This window comes from Poeciliopsis prolifica, unplaced genomic scaffold (genome assembly GCF_027474105.1).
Source record: "Poeciliopsis prolifica strain line A6 unplaced genomic scaffold, Auburn_PproV2 SCAFFOLD005, whole genome shotgun sequence".
In the NCBI taxonomy this organism is placed as follows: domain Eukaryota; kingdom Metazoa; phylum Chordata; class Actinopteri; order Cyprinodontiformes; family Poeciliidae; genus Poeciliopsis; species Poeciliopsis prolifica.
Window position 1 is genome coordinate 11383064 of NW_026562380.1, and position 19266 is coordinate 11402329.

Below are 19266 nucleotides of genomic sequence, written 5' to 3' on the forward strand. Positions count from 1 at the left end.
TCCTACTAAAGCCTTCCTACTTTGAGCTCCAATTTACATCAAGCTACTGAGCTTCTGCACCACAAAGCACCTCTCATCCACAACTACCCCAATCAGCTCCTTCAGACTAGACAGCAGCAATTAGCAAACTCTTGGTAGAGCTGGGATCTGCTGAACTCATACATGGCTAGTGAAAATGTTGTTAAAAGGTCAGTAGAGGAGAGATGCTCTGGTGACATTCTGAAAGCAAAGTTTCAGAAACAGGATTAATTTTTAAAGAGACAGAGGCCCAATATTAATTTATTACATGAATTTTTTTTTACATCATATTTGATTTAGCATTTTTATAACAACTGCAGGTAACATAGTTACTCGATAGTGCAATAAAATAAAACTATGTTCCTGGAAAATACTGAATATCGCCCCTTCAAGTGTCTGGCAGGCATTCAGTATTTGTAGTAAGAACAAAAAACCTGTGAAACAAACAGTGTACTCTTCCTATATCAGAACACTACAATCATCTTCCAAAACAACTGCAAACATAATAATCATCACTAATAATCTAATGTGCAATCTTTTTGACATTTTGTACAGTATTTGCACTTGCACCATAAACACAAGGCAAACATAAAGTCGCGAGTGAGTAACCTATTACATATGAATTACACATTGGCACGTTAATCCTGCAGTTTTGTTGCAGCGACACGTGAGAAACACCAGAAAGTTTCTGAGCGGATGTTTCTTCTGCTTTTCTGAGTGCCCCGTGACGTCACCCGAAACCTCCCTCCCACTCGCGGAAAAGCTCATTTTCTCCCTCTTCTCTTCCTTCTGCTGGAGCGGAGGGAGTCTGCATGGCTTCAGTCCTCTGTCGCTTCTGTCGGCGCGTCATGGGCGACAGAAAGCCGGTTTGACTCATGCATGAATAGAACGAAAGAAAGAAAGAGAAAACACCTCATTTGAATCAAACGGAGTATCTTGAAATGCTATAGCGTTGTTGTTTTTTGTTGTCCTTTTTTTGTTACCTCTTACCTCTGCGTCGGAGCGTATAGTAAGGTAATGTCATATCACGGACTTTAAAGTTATTGTCATTTATCGTTGGAGTTTTACTTATGAAAGAAGGACATAGAAAACACGTAGCGTAAGTTTTTTTTTTTTTTTTTTTTTTTGTAGCGCGCTGTTTCATTTTGTCTCACAAATATAAAGTTGCGTGTAGCCTATAGTCGTATTTTGGTTACATTGATTTTGACGTTTCAAACTAAAATATTAATTTAGAAAGTGCCAAGAGAATACCTTTTTCCACATTTCCAGTACTCAGCAGCACACAAATGTGACTCAGAACAATTTATGAAAGCTTTAACAAAGTTATTTTAATAGTGAATCCTGATCGCCGGCCCATCACGCAGCTCCCATGTAATCCTGCAACTCCCAATATATTTCCTCTCGAGATGTAAATAGTTGCATTTGCATGCGATGCAATTCATAAACATGTCAGCGTGTGGCGAAATATATGGCGGTGGAGGGATATTAAAACTTTCTATTTAAATATGGTGAATTATGGTCGCGATAAATGTGTTCCCATTTAAGAGGAATGCCGAGCATTTTGGTGTCTGGTGCAGGAGCCCCATTTGTCATGCGGACAATAAAGAGGGTTTTCGCCTGACAGTGAAAATTTATGGTCGCCCTTCTTTGCCCTAATAATTCACATATTGTGTCAGGCACTGACATCCCTCGCAGAAAACAGCAAGGCTGTTATCAATCACACATCTTTGCATATTATGAAACGCTCCACTGTTTTTTTTTTTTTCGCAGAAAGAAACAGAAGTAAAAACATTTTGTGAAGGAACATCTCTGTTTTGCATATATATATATATATATATATATATATATATATATATATATATATATATATATATATATATATATATATATATATATATATATATATATACATACTCACACAAAAACGTGCTATCCTGAAACTTCATAATTACGACTCAGTGATATTCTTGTTATTATCACAGGCCTTAATTTAAATATTACGTTTTTTCCATCTCCTTTAAGTTTCACCGATTAGTTAATTTTTTTTTTTACTAACATGTTTGCTTGTGTATGTATTTATTTATTTATCTTTAGCTTTTTAAGCCGAATTTACCCTCGTTCACTGTCCACTCCAGGTTTTCTTGCTCTCCAAGTCGACCTGTCAAGCAGATTACCACAGAACGAGATTAATGGCAGAGGCGGGTTGCAATAATAATCGTTTTGTTTGATGTGACAACTTTGATAGGCGTTGATTTACTTACAAACTGATAGGCTTTTAATTGAGCGCCTCCATCCCCCGATTGAGATGAAAGGGAAAACCACATTGAAAAGCTGCCCGATTGCCCCGGAGTCTCAATACTGATTAGCCATCTCAGCGGTGAATAGTTCAAGGCATTTTAAACTTCTCCCCCCACACCCTCCCCCCTTCTTCCTCTCCTTTCTCTGAACGGCCTGACAGACCATCTCTCTTCTTTTCTTTCTCTCCTCAACGCTTTTTTTTTTTTTTTTTTAGCCCTCTAAAGAAAATAAATCATTTCCATTGTATGCAAATAAAATAGAGCTGGCATCACAATAAAAAATGTCTGGGTGTCTTATTGTTATTATTATTATCATTATGATTAATTTGTAGTGTTGCGCGTCTGTCGTTTCAGCAGATGACAGGTTTCAGCAACACAAAAGATGCGTTTGGTCAAAAATGACAAGGGCGTTTAGACTGGGAAAACAGTGAAGGTAACACATTGTGTTTTTTTGTTTTGTTGTTTGTTTTTTTTTTTTAAAGATATAACTAAAGGTTTATTCCCCCACTTTAACTAAAACTTATTTGCAGGAAGTAACTTAATAATAAGCTTAACCCCACACATTTTTTTTTTGCAATCCATCTTTATTGCCCTTTGTTTCCTTAACTCTACAACATTTAACGGTGTTAGTGTTATTTCTCCCCCAAAGCTTCTTGTTAACACCATAATCGGCCGATTATAGCAAAAGTATTTTCGCACCTGGAATCACGACCAGCTCCTGCACAACACGTGAGCGAGACTGTCTGCAAGTTATTAAAGTTTCATCATGTACACACACACACACACACACACACACACACACACACACACACACACACACACACACACACACACACACACACACACACACACACACACACACACACACACCACCTTCGAGGTGTTTCACCAAGAACTCCGAAAGTCACAGGCGCGATTTAATGAAGGTGCTTTTTTGTTTGTCTCCCTCAGATAAATCTGAAATGAGGACGCGCGTTTTAACAGGAAACTAAACGAGTCGATGCGACTCTGCAGATGATGATAATAGTAATAACAACAACAATAATAATAACAAAAACTTAGTTTCTCTTGAACTGCGTCTCTCCGTTTGTTCTCTTTTCACTTCGCCAGCAGCAACACTTGCATGTAATCAGCCACAATAGCTGACATAAATCAAGCGATGGATTGACAGCGCCTGACAAATAACTGATTGATTGCGGCGGAGCAGAATTGACACTTGACGGAGGGGTGGAGATAGAAATAGAAGGGCGGTGTATATTATACTGAAAACATGTGACATTCGCATCCCTCCATCACTGCATTGGTCTATTCCTGTCAACGCTTGTCTGTTTAGGGAATTTAAGTCGAAGCGGTTGGTTTGATGGTTGTCGGTGGATGAGGCGGAAAGTCCATGAATCGGAAAGACCTCCTGGCAAAACTCACAAGATCCAACACGGTGGGAATGAGAAGTAGTTTCGTGACTGTTATTGGAGCAACGAACTGCTTGGTTGGTGATGAAATCATGAAATCACAACAATCTATAAGATGAAAAAAAAAAAAAAAAACTAAAACAACAACAACAACAAAACAGCTGTGATATCACGCTTTCTGTGACCAAAACCAATTTCTGAGGTCTGACCTGGTGATTCAGATCTTGACGGCTTCTTTTCAATTTAATTTAGCAAGTACCAAACCTGATAGTTAAAAAAAAAAAGCCAAAAACGATGAAGAAAATAAAATGAATGTAAATCATCAAAACAGAAGTTGGATGTTTAACTAATTGACTCAAAATGTTTTGGATATTTAGTTTATAATTATTATTATTTTTGAACGTGACAAATATAACAACTTGTGTTCTAGAGAGAAAACAAAGTTTTAAACCTTCAGACTCTGTGGATCCTCCACACCAACAGGGGGCTCCCAAGAGTACCACAATAGTTACACAAATAATTTATAAATATAAATCACATTAATTGATTCATAAATTCAAGACTTCGTACTCAAAATGTCTGATGTAAAGTGCATTAATTGTGTTATTTCTGACAAATTATGTAAGATCTGGTTTATTATTCTATGTAGAAATAAAATAAACAAATAAATATGATTTGGGATAAAAGCCATAAAACGTTTCTGAAATGGTGTCAAAACTACACATATCTTTCCTCCCTCTGAAAACTACGATTAATAAATATATAGTTTGTGTCAGTGGAACGTGTAAAAATATGTATTGATTGAAATCTAGAATTAGGAATGTTTTATTGTCATTTGTGTCATTATAGGCGCTACCCCCCCCATTCCCACCCGACCCCCTCTAGCAGCGGCACTGGGATTGGCACTAGCCAAGCTCCATGTCTCCTTAACTTCAGGGACAGGCGTTCACAGCAACCATAATATTTTTTCCCCCTATCTCCTCCCCCGAGCTGTCAAAACAGAGGCGCTTACAAAGAGGAGAACGTCACATCCCCTTGACCCTCCAATCACCTCAGGGTCCCATTTGATTGGAAGGCGGCAAAGGCTTTAATCTCGGACTAATTCAGCTGCTTTTGAAGTGAAAATTTCTACCAGTTCGTGCTTCGGGAGTACAGAGCGAGGACCTGCAGACAGACGCGCACACACGGGGCGCAGCGCTTTCGGTACAGGACGCAGCTGCGGATCTGCGATAACCTCTCACTGGTCTCCTTCCCTTCCAAGCTGCCGCGCCTTGCAGCCTCCTCTCCAACCAGGGATTACATATTACCGAGGCGTTTTGCGATCCTTTTACTCGTTTCTCTCGACAGAAAAAAGACTTTCTAGCTTTTTTTTTCTGTTTGTCTTACGTTTTTGGTGCTGGTTTTTCTTAATGAATCTGATGAATGCATCGCCGTTTCATTTCCTGACTGTTGGGACATGATCACGTCGCCTTCGGCGTCTGCCCTGAAAAATAGTGAAATTTGTGTCGTGTGGGAAAGCAGCAGCAGCAGCAGCGGCGGCGGCGGCGGCAGCAGCAGCAGTTCTCGGAATAGCAGCATCAACAAGCCCTTTCTTCACTCCGCACCACCGTCCGATCCACTACGGCAAGCGAGCCGACTTCCCATCAAGGTTTTGAAAATGCTCACTGCACGGTCTGGACACATTTTGCATCCGGAGTATCTGCAACCTCTGCCTTCCACCCCAGTTAGTCCGATAGAGGTAAGACGACCATTAAAAAATATGTTCTTAAATGTATTTAGACTTGAGATTTGTTTGTGTCTTCTCATATCACGCGAAATATTTGGATCGAAATTATTTTTTTTCTAGTGAAATACACTTGTACTCGGTGTGAAATTCAGCAAAGTTCTACATAGAAATATAAAGGACTATATTTTATATGTTCGTTTTAATTTTGCAGCTCGATGCCAAGAAAAGTCCGTTGGCTCTGCTGGCGCAGACCTGCTCTCAGATCGGCAAGCCGGACCCGCCGCCCTCCTCTAAACTCTCCTCTGTGACGCCGAACGGATCTAGCGAGAAGGAATCTAAATCTGGCCCCCTGAAGCTGAGCGACATCGGCGTGGACGACAAGTCCAGCTTCAAACCTTACTCCAAGCCGACGGACAAGAAGGACTCGTCCTCGGGCGTCTCGGCGGGGGAGAAGTCCGGTTTCCGAGTGCCGAGCGCCACCTGCCAGCCGTTCACGCCGCGGACTGGCAGCCCCAATTCCAGCACCTCCGCCTCTCCCATGCCGTCGGAGGGGAAATGCGGGGAGAGAGACGAGAAGAAGGAGTCTGACTGTAACAAAAACGGCACGGCGGACGGCTCTGGCACCACCAGCCACAGCAGGATAAGCGTGAGCTGCGGTGGAATTAACGTGGAGGTTAACCAACATCAGGAGGCGACCCCTGGCACCAAAACGTCCTCCTCATCTTCCTCGGAGTCTTCCTCTGTCACCTCCGTATCCTCCGCGTCCGTTCTCGGGTCAGGACTCGTTGCGCCAGTTTCCCCTTACAAGCCGGGACAAACAGTGTTCCCTTTGCCCCCTGCTGGCATGACCTACCCTGGCAGTTTGGCCGGGGCCTATGCTGGTTACCCTCAGCACTTCCTGCCCCACGGAGGAAGCTTGGTAAACGCACAGCTGGCCAGCTCGCTGGGCTGCAGCAAGGCTGGATCCAGCCCTCTGGCCGGAGCTTCTCCCCCGTCCATCATGTCAGCCAGCCTGTGCAGAGATCCTTACTGCCTCAGTTACCATTGTGCCAGCCACTTAGCGGGCGCAGCCGGTGCTACCTGCACACACGACTCTGCGGCCGCAGCCGCCGCCAGCGCCCTCAAGTCCAGCTACCCATTAATGTACCCCACGCACCCCATCCACGGCGTCCACTCCACCGCGCCGTCATTCAGCGGACACCCCCTGTATCCCTACGGATTCATGCTCCCCAATGACCCCCTCCCACACGTTTGTAATTGGGTGTCGGCAAATGGACCGTGCGACAAGCGCTTCTCCAGCTCAGAGGAGCTGCTGAACCACCTAAGGACACACACTGCTTTTACCGGGGCGGAGAAGTTAATATCGGGCTACCCGGGCTCCTCATCGCTGGCCAGCGCCGCAGCAGCGGCCATGGCCTGCCATATGCATATGCCACCGTCAGGAGCTCCAGGGAGTCCCGGGACTTTGGCTCTCAGGAGCCCGCACCACGCGTTAGGACTTAGCAGCCGCTACCATCCGTACTCTAAAAGTCCCCTGCCGACCCCCGGCGCCCCTGTCCCGGTCCCCGCCGCCACTGGCCCCTACTACTCCCCGTATGCACTGTATGGACAGAGACTCACCACAGCGTCTGCGCTGGGATATCAGTGAGGAAGGAAAAAAAAGGACTTCGCAAAGTTTATAATACTAAGAATGCAAATATAAAGACTTTTATATTAACTGCGCTAAACTTATGGACGGGATCCGTGGACTTGAACTGTATTTATTTATATGTCGGGCTTAAAGCAGGCGGTAACAGCTGCGTAATGGGGAGGGGAAAAAAAGAGCAACTCAAAAAGTGCATTATGTTGAAGCTGAATTCTATAGGTAAAAATGAAAACACGCATATGTTAGAAAGCCTAACAAACGTAGGGATCTTCATTTCGATGTTCATTTCAAATTGCTATGATTGTATTTGTTCTTATTTAATGTCTCATCGAGAAGAAAAAAAATAATAATTTACATGCATGTCTGTTTCTTAAAATTTCAAAACATGTCCACATTTAAATTTCCCGTTATTTTTCAGGTGATGGAAAGAGATATTGGTATTTTTTTGTATGTATTCTGGGGAAAAATAAGAAGCAGTACTGTTCCGTATGTTACTGTGTCTCTTTTTTTAACTCATTTCTTCAGCTTCTAAGTTGAATAATATCAAGTATAAACGTCAAATCCACTGTAAATTCAATAGAATTTGTTTTACTGGTCTGTTAAATTATTGGCCTTGGGAATATATAATTCAGCATTTATACTCACACAGGCCTGTAGTTTCCAAGGCTTTCATAAAACATAAAAAAAACATTTCTTTCCTTCTTTCTTTGTATTTCTTTCTTTATTTATCTTCTTTCTTTCTTTCTTCCTCTTTTTCTATCTTTCTTTCACTCTTTCTTTCTCTCCTCTCTTTCTTTCCTTCAAAAATTCAAACTTTAAAAATAGGTCAGACTGTTGGTGTGTCTATGTGTGTGTCTACACACACTTAAAATAAAGCGGACTTTTGCTAAGCGGATTTTTATGAATTTCATCAATACGTTGCTGAGAAGAAACTCGATAGGTGTGTACTTCATAAAACGAGTGATGCGCCTAAAAATCTCCTTCAAGAATATTGACGTTCCCCGTCTGATACTTTATGACAACTAAAGTTCATGCATTTCTAGATACAAATGGAATAACTATATTTATATGCACTCATAAAAGACAGAATGTTTTTAAGGCGATTTTAAAAAAATGCATTAACAATTTAATACAAATTTCACATGCAGATTTTTTTTCCACATAATTTTTTTTAAATGCTAACACTTTTTCTTTGCAAATCTGACTGGTGAAAGTTTTATGCAAATGAATCAACTGTTCCCCGTCCTGTTTTTTTTTTTTTTTTTTTTTTTGGGTTGCAGTGAATTAGTTTGCATCTAATCACTTCATCCGCCTGTAAATCCAATGTGGACGCAAAGAAGTGCGATTAAAGCGATCTAAGTTGTGCAAAATCAGTTTGATCTTCGCGAATGTGCAGTCCAGCGCCATGGTCAGAACGGGTCAATTGCATGCTTGCATTGATAATCTGATGTAGAGGAGCATGTTTTCGCAAAGACGAGGAACTAAATCTATTTCTAAATGGCATTTTGCTGGGAGCTTTCGCTGAGATGCTTGAAGTGCTACGGAAAACTTTGCGGGCAAAATCTATTTATTTATTTATTTATTGGTGCGTTTATCCCACGTTGTTTCAGACAAACCGGGGCGTTTCGTGTTCTGATTCTTGTAACGCTTTACTTGTTTTGGGCCTTGCAGTTCGTTACTACCATGAGAATCAAGAATACCTCCTCAGCCTCAGAAAAAAAAACCTCCCCTCACCGGTGCGCATATAAGGCCCACACGCGTCCTAAACTGATGTAATGACGGTGAAAAGGGAGCAATTTCCATTTTTACCCACATCATGGTGGCTGTGCTCGGAGGTCCCCCGTGGAAGGCAATTTATCATGTGCCCCTCCCCCTGGCCCCTGTCACTGGAGGAACAAGCAGGCACATGTGTGCATGAATTACCGAGCCTCCCACCACCCCACTAGCCCTCCCTTTCCTCTCCCCCTCAGCTTCAACGGTGGAGATTTTGACACGGAGAGGAGAGACAACATAGGGGGATTAGAGTATGCAGGAGGGCTAAAGTACATATTCACTTTGTCCATCAAGGTCTGAAAGTGCTAAGGTGTGCACTGAGCGCAGCTGAACAGGAGGGAAAAAAAGCCCTAGAGCAACCCGAAACTCTCACTGCAGGTAGATAAAATATGTTTATGTTTGTGTTAAATTTGATTTTACATATGGCTGAAGCGGAAATTTTACAAATTAATTTAATCACATGATTTTATGGGATTTTTAACTTTTCAATTAACTAAATTTTTGGAAAGTTTCTTTTAATTATTTTTTCCCCCGCTTACAAATACAAGTTTTATTAGTGGTTAAACAAGTTCAAACGCAGAAAAATATTATAAATATTTATATATTTTTTTATTCCAGCAGCAGTGTCTTACTCTGAGCCTTGTCTTTTAACATCCAAGCTTTCATATGCCTGCATTAATTTATTGCAAAGAAGAAAAGAAAAAAAAAAAGAAATCTAATATTAAGAAAATATTGCTTTAAACAAAATATCTGGTGCCACAATTATTGGTAGCCATACATCCATCCATCAATCCTGCTTATTATGATAACACTTGATTAGAATTTTCAGAAACTACTAACTTACAACTGATTGCTTTCTTCTAGTCTGTGATATAAATATGACAAAGCACAAGGGTCTGTTTCTACCAGCCACTGCTGCACTAGGCCGGAGAAGGACCCATGTTTCTCTTTGCGCCATGCAAATTGAGGAGGATCCAAAATCAGGTAATAAATAGATGGTAACCGCAGAAGTCACATCTCTCTATCACCAAATTACCCATTTAGATTACATTTTTAGCCAGGCATTTGAAAAATACTTTTCTGTCCCACCATTACACATGTAAAGTGTGTCGTCTGTCAGATCAGTAATTAAAGTGGAACTGTGCGCTCTGATCAGATGAAGCCAGAGAGCTTTTTGGTAGCAAATGCTTCTGGAAGGTGTAGTCTGAGGCAAATGATGAAGTAAACGTCATTTCCACTGTTGAGCATGGCATGGGATCTGGTATGCTGTAGGCCTCCTAGATGCCGGCGAGATGCTGGAAATCTTTGTAGAGTGCATTGTATGATGAACTTCTGTAAATAAGAAACATTTAATCAAAACCACTTGACTGTCCATCATGTGGTTATAAGATGTTTCTGCTTGTTCAAGTGTGAGATCATGGCACCATAACAACATATATAGCTTTTAACACATTTTTACTTAGAGGAACAAATTACTTCATATCTATTATTGAAGCCTTGGGAAAATACTTTAGATCAAGTGTTTAGTTGAGATAACAGAGACAGTTTTTCCATTCCTTTAACTCAACTCAATCGTTCATTTTTCCATCTCACAGTTAGGTTCTTGCGTCTGCAGCTGTCTAAACTGTAGTTGAAATAAAACACAGGCACTAAAACATTTGGAAAACATAGCCATATGGGAATGCACATTTCTTTGCGCATACTGTGACTATTTGTTTGAGACCAGAAGCAGTCCTCTTCAGATTTGTAGGATGTCCACAAACAACGGCGCTGGACGAAAACCTGGCAGGACATCTGGCAGCGGAGGAGGGGGAGTTTGGGACGTGACTCACACACACACCTAAGCATATATTCAGTCCTGCTGTATTACCAGTACTAAAACTGTTATTAGTGAGTGCATGCAACAATATAAAGACAACATGTCACTAACAGTAATAAATCTATAGCTTTGCAAACAGCTGTGTCAATAAGAAGAAACAGCTTTAATGGTGAATCCCATGCCAAGCATAAGTCAAAAAGGGATTATTATGTCTAATGTACAATGTCAACAAAAAATGCATACAACTGTGGACATGGACATCACAATAATTTTGGGCCTTTTGGGATTTGGATAGGATGAAGGGTGAGCTGTCTTCCTTCTTTGTCAAAAGATGACAGATCACAAACTTCAAATGACTTTCCAAAATAGAACTGAGTGTGGAAATTAGGGTTATGGTTATAATCATACACTCCAAAAATATTTTGGAGTGTTTTTAGTGTTTTGGTTTTTCAAGATCTCCAAAAAAAGTTGTGTCTCAACAAACTAGTCATTAACAAGCTTCAGGTATAGTACTGACTGAACATTTGTCCAGTCTTCTTTACAGAGTTGGGTGAGAGAATTTTAAATAATTGACTTTTGAAGACCATTATAACATAGCTGAAGCCTGTATGGAAAACACACTGATTTTCAATTCCAAACCCATTGTGGTTGGTATTGTCCTGAATAAACACCTAATTGTATATAGATTTCAGTCACCAAGGTTTTGAGTTGACTAAGAGGTAGTCCTTCTTTCTCAATACACCTGCTTTTATCAAAACAAACACAATGCTACTACTTCAGTGAGTGATAGTTGGTACAGAGACACTTTTCAACACACTTCTCCAAAAAACATCTAGATGCGCAATATTTAATATGAAATGATGAATATAAACTTCCAAAAATCCCAGCAAGCAAAGGCAGAAGACAAAACATAAAACCAATGGACCAAAAAAAATAAATAAATAAATAAATAAATAAAGAAAGAAAGAAAGAAAGAAAGAAAGAAAGAAAGAAAGAAAGAAAGAAAGAAAGAAAGAAAGAAAGAAAGAAAGAAAGAAAGAAAGAAAGAAAGAAAGAAAGAAAGAAAGAAAGAAAGAAAGAACAGAAGAAGGAGACACAAGGAGAACACATGGTAAAGCAAGAAAGCAACAGGAGGAACTAGTGAAGAGTGAGAGCAGGTGAGGGGCTTACATACTGTGAGAGTAAAAAAAAAAGACCTGGGCTGATAAGCTAACGGGTTGCGGGTGTGAGGGGAGAGAGCTGAAGGCAAGCTGAGGAGAGCCTGAAATAATCATAACTAGAAGCATTATAAAGCACTAAACTAAAGAAAAACAAAAACAAGACTGATCTAATGGAAGAAAGAGACTAAGGAATACAGAATAATAAAACCTCAAAAATAACTCAAAAAAATCTGCAATATCAGTTTGAACATAAAAAGACTTTCCCAGAAGGCTTTTGGTTTGTCCATTCAGGTAGCTACAATTTTAAATCAACCTATAATGTTTCTATTTACAAACAAAGACGGTTTGTACGGCCCCACCCCTTATTGATGTAACCCTAAATTGGACTCCGAAACTAGTATGTCAGGAACTTCCAGGTTATTACAGACTTGAGCTGTGCTGGGATGCTCTTGAATGACCCAACCAATTTCCTTTATTTTGAGGGTAGCATTTTGTGTCAGGTTTAAACACAAGCAAGAAAAGTTTCATCTTCGAGTAAACTTACAGCTGTTTACAAATTTTCACAGTTTGGTGATTGTTATGTCAGAAAGGGAGCAACAGCAATAAACAAAGCACAGTATTTTTCCAATAGACAGATAAAATGCTTTGGGTAAATTTCCACAAAACTTGCCTTTCATCCATTGGATTGAAAAGAAAACCAACAGGGTCTTTGGTCATATCCATCATCACTAAATAACAGTTTTCTGATTGAGCGATATTAGAATGCAGTCCCCAAACTGAGCACAGTAATGGAGGCATTTTGGTTCTTGAAAATCTGTGTCAAGAAAGACAGGAATCCCTCCCAGTTCTCCTGCATGCAGTTACCCTCCTCATTGATTTACAAATGTAAAAGTGCTCATCCAGGTGATATGCAAGAAGTGGTAGTGCTGATCTCTCCATGCCACTCAGATCTCTATCCAGCGAGACACTTTCTCGTGCTTAGACAGCCTAATTGAGGTCATTTCTGTCCTCTCTGGGATCTCCGGTGCACTGGGGGTGTTTTAGTGTTCAGATAATTTGCCCATTTTCTGATTCTGACAAAGAATATTTTATGGAAATGCACCCTTATTCTAGGCACCTTAATGGAGCATGTTGGAGTAGTGTGCAAGCTGATGAGGTTGTTGCCTGTCACTGATGAACGCGGAAAGCAGAGGAAATGTCAGAAACGGGCTTTGCTCCAAAGGGCTATTTGGTTCCATTCAAAATCAGGAGTGTCTGGGTAGTTTGTCTTTAGTGTGTTACAACTCAAAACTGCAAGATTATTCCAAAGTTGAAGCTGTGTAGACGTAGAACAAGGCATTATATTGAAAACGACTTGTCATGTATGTAGTTACTGGGTGGACAGTGAAAGTTAGAGCCTTCTAATTAGGATAAATACTTAGCCTGCATGTGTTTCATTGTTAGTTTTAGTGTTTTGTGTGGGTTTTTTGACCAGTCAGTGTTTCAGTCCACCTAATGATTTCTGTCTCCTGATATTTTCTCCCTTTTTGAGAAAAACATAATTGCGTTATACGTCAGTAAGCGTATGTTATTTCAGTGGGTGTGGGTCACCAGTTACTGTGACTCAAATGCTCCCATGCTACACAAATATGTGACTTTTGTTGCCATACAATGAACTTTATCTATTACTGGTACATAAATTCAGAAAATTCAAAAACAATTGGACAAGAAAAAAATAAAACAAACCGTTTTGTAGTTTGCTTTTCTAATATATAAAAAAAAACTGTCAAAGGACAGGTTAAGGACAGGTTGCTTGGAATCAAACATCAAACCAATGATTTTGCCATGAGGCTGAAATCTGGAGCTTTCGAAACAACTTGACTGAGAAATAAAACACTTGTTTTGCCCATTGTCTTGAAATAAACCATGAATAATTCCATTCGGGCCAACGTAAAAACACTGAATACAACCAGCTCCCCTTATAACAAGGAGAAAACAAACTTTTAACTTTTAAAAGGAATTTCAATTTTTAAAAAATCAATAAAAACTAAGTAATGATCAGGTGACCTGTCCAGTCGCTCATTTCAAAAAGATGACACTTGTTCTTTGATCTTCTTTCATAACCATTGGATACATTTAAAGATTAATTCAATTCATTGCTTGCTTCAAAGTAGGAAAATAGGAAATATAACAATGTGTCTTTTTGTAGAAAATTTGTTAATTTAAATAAGGAAGACATTGTCATCTTTAGTCTACGTTGCACTTCTGAGTTGAATTTCCCACTTCAGCAGCTGTTTGCAAACCTGTAAAGAATCACGTTGGAACATTAATAGTTCCTTGTGCACCGTTGATACTCCACAGGACCATTATGTAGTTTAAAGAACACCGAAGCCTTAGGACTTATTGTGTACAGAGTAGAAGAAAGTGTAGGTTATACTTCACCTTGATATCCTCCAGAGCTTCCTGGTTGGAGCCAAGTGTGAAAACAGCAATATATAACTCCTGTGTGATTTATGAGGGCTATATTTATCATGTTGATATAAACTATTCAACTATTACCAGCTTCCACGCTACGCCAGCAATTTATCGATGTCAGTGATACAAACAAACGCTCGTGCCCAATACACAGCCAGCCCAAAACCAAACTGTAGTGTGCTTTCCCTTGTGTTCAGTCATACTGCTTATGATACTCTTACTCAGCTCAACCAAATGTTGTAGGTGATGATATGATAAGACATTTGAAAGAAACTTTCACTTTGAAGCGGAACCATTAAATTTTAATTAATCTGTGTTTTCTCTCCTTGGCTTACTTTTAGCCAAGCAGCAAGTGTAAGAAAAAAAATAATACAAATGTAAAGTGTCATATAGTAGTAATTTCTTTGTTTTCCTTTTGTGATTTAGATCAGTAAACTAAATTTGTTCATATAAATAATATTGCTTTGTTAGTCAGTTTCCAGCTGTTCTCAATCTTTTTTTTAGATATAATTATTGTTCTGACTGCAGACATAGATGAGTTCAGGCCTTTAGGTATTTTCTTACAGCTACAGAGTGGCAAGTTCTCTTATCTTTCACATTTAGAAGTGGTGAAAAGACAAATGGGCCTCTGTAGGTGCTTAAATGTGTTTAGATGGGTGATTTTTTGAAAAAAAAATTTTTTTAATGGTAAATGGCCTGTTTTTGAATAGAGCTTTATCAAGTCCATAAGACCCCAAAGCATTTATCACTACATTTAGTCATTCACCCATTAATGCACACGTTTATATGGTTGGAAGATACTGGATTGCAGCCACGTCTGCCCTAGAGTAGTCTAACAGAGGCCAGGCTGCCAAGCATTGGCGCCACTTGGCTATTTCTATTTCTCCTCATTTTCTTTGTCTGCTGTTGTGATTGGCTCCCCCCATTGAATGGGAGTACTATTATTGCTATCAGCATGCACAACATTTAGATAGTCCTAACAAACCTAGAGAGCAGGTACAGATGACACAGGCTTTGTTTTTGATCAAATATTAGAGCAGACTGAGAGATATGAATCAGGCTTTGAATGCCGGTGGATTTGAAACATCTAGAAATGTTTTGAAATGATGTGCACATTTTCTTTGAATCCCCTGAATGAGCTGTTTATGTGTAGGGCACACAACAACTCCAGATGGCCTGTCAAGTACTACATGTGTTGCTTGAGTTGGTAGCTGTACCTTATGTATAACAATGGGAGCAAGACGTTAGCTCAGATTTGTCATATTAGAGTAACCTAACAAGAGTATGTAATCATCAAAACTAGAAAAAAAAAGATTATAGAATTAAATGCATTAACACAGCCTGTTATTCTGCGTAGCTATAGAGTTAAAGCAGACACACAAAGTCCATTGTATGAACATGCTTTATATCAGGTGTTCACAACAGCCTGTAAACTGTAAAACTAAAATCTGGAACAGTAGACTTTCTGCTTAATGGTAGCTGAAGGAAATTACAAGTTAGTAACCTTCAAGGATTTACATCTTACAGGAGAGGAAGCACACAGCAGTTGCACATGACACACACCTCAGCAGTCAATCAAAAAATAAATAAACAGATGAAATTTACTGAAAATGCAAGGATGTAAAAAAAAAACTGTCACAGCTATGATTCTCTCCATAAACAAAGTGGGAAAGACAACTGAAGGGATCTTTTGAACCCTTGCGTAAATAAGAAGAATCAGGCGTTGAACATCCAGGTAATAACTGATGTTATGACTTGGCATTTGCTCTGACATGCATTTGAGACAGGAACATTAAAAGATATCCACCATTTGACAGGTATCACAGTTCCCTCAGGCAAGAAGGATTCTCATTTTGATGAGTGTGTCAGTCACACTGAGGCCTGTCGACAAGCCAGATCTTCGAGCGCAGACATTCAGGAATAACTAACACTTCTCAAGAATTACAAATGGAATATTTGAATAACTGCATGAAGCAGCAATGAGATTGGATGATAACTCAAAGGTGTTTAGGTTTTTATTATTTATTTATTTATTTTTTTAAATCTAGAAGAACAGATGTTATTAATATTTTCTCCCAGTCCTAGAAATGCCTTTTAGTAAATTTTTTGAAACCTTCAAATTGAGCAGTAAATTTATTATCTATTACTGTGGATGGATTTTCTGCAAGATTCATGCTTTTAAAATAACAGTCCTGTAAAAAAAAAGAAAAAAAAAAGAAGAGATTTATTCAAAGTAGGATAAGCCACCATTTCCAGTTCACATGGAGAATAATTGCACAAACACTTGAAATCGATCACTCATATTCAACTTCTGTGAATTAGTTGTGACTGAAGTTGACAGGGCTGCGCAGAGAATGGTGGACGACATGGGGCTTTAAATCCCACACTCAGCACTGAGCGTGAATAGTCTCTCTGTGTGCATTTTACACTGCAGCATGTGCCATGTTCAGTATCTGACACTCATAATGATTTACGCCCCTCTTCTGGCTAAATAATTTACAGAGATACGCTTCTCGTTGCTTTTAACAGTTGTTGGATAGACCTGACAGCCTTTAAAATGTCTCACAATCAAGGCAGCCATGTGCTTGGATGGATGGCATACCTCTCAGAGCTGATTAATAAGGCTGCTCGCTCTTTCAGTCCAAACAGGGTGTCAGGAAACATGGTGTAAGTACAAGCAGCTGGTTGGGCTTGTGTGCTTAGTGTGCATTTCTGAATGCAGCTCAGTCTAGGGCAACACTGGTAATGCACATGATCTCATAAAGAACAGATCTGTGGTATATTTTGATTTGTGATATATGCACATTTACAATGCCATCCCTATTATAAGATAATGAAAGGCCCTGTATTTTTGGTAAATGTTTGTGCTTGCCTGCGTAAATACAAGTTCAAAGCGATGCATTGTTGGTTCTTTGTGGAAGGCCAGTCTGTTGGTGTGCAAACAAAGCCAACAAGCATTATTCATCGCTGTGGCTTTCAAACTTCATTTCACGGATGCTGGCAACTGAAAGGAGTAGCCAGCTTTTTTAACTATTATTCTCAGCGAGTGTTTAATAAACCTGCAGTGAATGAGAATAAGTATAAGGGACTTGATGTGCAAACAATCATCTCAGATTTTTACTTGAGATAAATTTTTAATTGGGGTGGAAAAAAGTGAGAATTTTGTTTGAAATCACTATGCGCACTGGTTTGTATAATCTAATGTGATAGTTGTTTTGTTCTCTATCCAGGCAGTGTGACCTCATGAGGGTTTGACTTGAACTTTTGGATTTTACTTTTTAAGTTGCCTAAAGATAAACGTAACATAAAACAGATTTCTGATCGTCTTTTAAGTTATGTTAAAATACTAGAAAGTATTGCAAATTATAAACGTATATTTAAGAAGCATCAATGAGCCCTAAACATTTTTTACATCTGACAAGTTGCATTCATAGGCGTCAATGGATTTTAATTGAATTTTACTTAAAAATTCAATTAAAATGAGAGACCAACACAAATTAAAAAGTGTTCTCAGGCTTTTCTGAATCTAAACTTCAGGGCAATTACAGCTTCAAGTCTTTGGGGATATACTATATATCCTCTAACTTTGTATAGCTATGTTTTCTGTTTGCAAAATAACTCTGGCTCAATCAGACTGGATAGAGAAATCTGTGGATAACAGTATTTAGGTATTATTTAGGTTTCACAATTGAATTCAGCTCTGGACTTTGACTGGGGTATTTTCACTCATGAGGTCGTATTTTTGTCTATTAACCTTCCCATCAACTCTCACTCGCTTCAATCTCCCTGACAAAAACCAAACCATACTGTCAGCATGACGCAGCCAGCACAAAGGGTTAGAGTTGGGATGATGTGTCAAAGGTGGCATGCAATGTTAGTTTTTATCTATTTTTTTTGTCACATGAAGTGTATTGACATGGTGACCAAAAGATTCACTAGAATACTTTTTACCATTACTTTTGTGTCCCCTATCAGAAAACTACTGAATTGTCTAATATATATATTTTTTTATAACAGCTTTCCTCTTACCATTCTTCCACTGTAGTCAAATTTGTGAAATGCAAAACTAAATTAGTTTTGTTGTCAAATTGTTGCATCTTTGCAGTTTCTCCCAAGTATATATAGACTTTGTGGCAACTTGTCCGATTAATGTTCTCCATACCCGGGGTGTCGTTAGTCTTCATTACGCTTTTGGTTCAGTAATGGTGTCTAAGAAATCTTCAATCTTTTAATTAACTTAATTTTGCATAAAATTTTATTACAACTTTTGGGTTAAACTGGGTGAATACAAAAGAAAAGAAAATAGAAACCATCTCTTATTTTCCCTCTTTGGAAATATTTACAACCTTCAATTGGTCTACAATTTAAAATTTCACTAAAATGCAACTATCTCTAAGACGTGTGATTCAAAGCAGAGGGGAAAATTTTATACGGCAGGCCTAATGTGAGTCTCCCCAGAATTCAGTGTCAACAAAATGTTTGAGAACCACTGCTTTTGACAGTCCAAAACTGCAGGGAGGTGGCAGGCATTTTCCAGTTCAGAGCTCAGTGAAGCCCAGCATGTCTTCGACAGGTTGAGTGCCTGTGTGCTTTCACTCTGGAGTGAACGAACAATATCCCCTTGTTCCTGGTGAAAAGAAAGGAGAATCGGTGTGACAGCTGTGAACAAATATCAAGATGATGGGGTAGTCAGCCATGTGAGATGCAAAATGCTTTTCCCCCCTTGTATCTTGCGAACTTCAAAGCTGTAACTGCTAATTTCATCTGTGAACTGTGTGCTGCGGTGTCTCATGGTAAAGTGCTCCACTGGCTGTCAGGGAATCGTTTTGGAGTTGGAAATGAACACGTATGAGGTTGAGAGGAAATCACAGTCGTGACAGCTTCTGCAAATTTAGACAAAAATGTTTTCTCATTTTCATAAAATTCAGAAACAGTACAGAGATGCACACTTTATTTATTTCCTCA

General features: G+C 39.3%; 1 protein-coding gene and 1 long non-coding RNA gene across 2 annotated transcripts; one reads left to right on the forward strand and one right to left on the reverse strand.

The window, feature by feature from the left end:
* Positions 1-272: 272 nt before the first annotated feature.
* On the reverse strand, positions 273-2542 carry LOC129360144 (uncharacterized). The gene is made up of 3 exons (XR_008605984.1): positions 2280-2542; positions 2132-2176; positions 273-853 (listed from the first exon to the last, which is right to left on the reverse strand). It is a non-coding gene; the product is annotated as an uncharacterized LOC129360144 (long non-coding RNA).
* A 2207-nt stretch (positions 2543-4749) lies between these two features.
* Positions 4750-7584, forward strand: znf503 (zinc finger protein 503). The gene is made up of 2 exons (XM_055030251.1): positions 4750-5462; positions 5662-7584. Exons 1-2 carry the CDS (start codon positions 5181-5183, stop codon positions 7096-7098), a joined length of 1719 nt encoding a protein of 572 aa, XP_054886226.1. The 5' UTR covers positions 4750-5180; the 3' UTR covers positions 7099-7584.
* The last annotated feature ends 11682 nt before the right edge of the window (positions 7585-19266 follow it).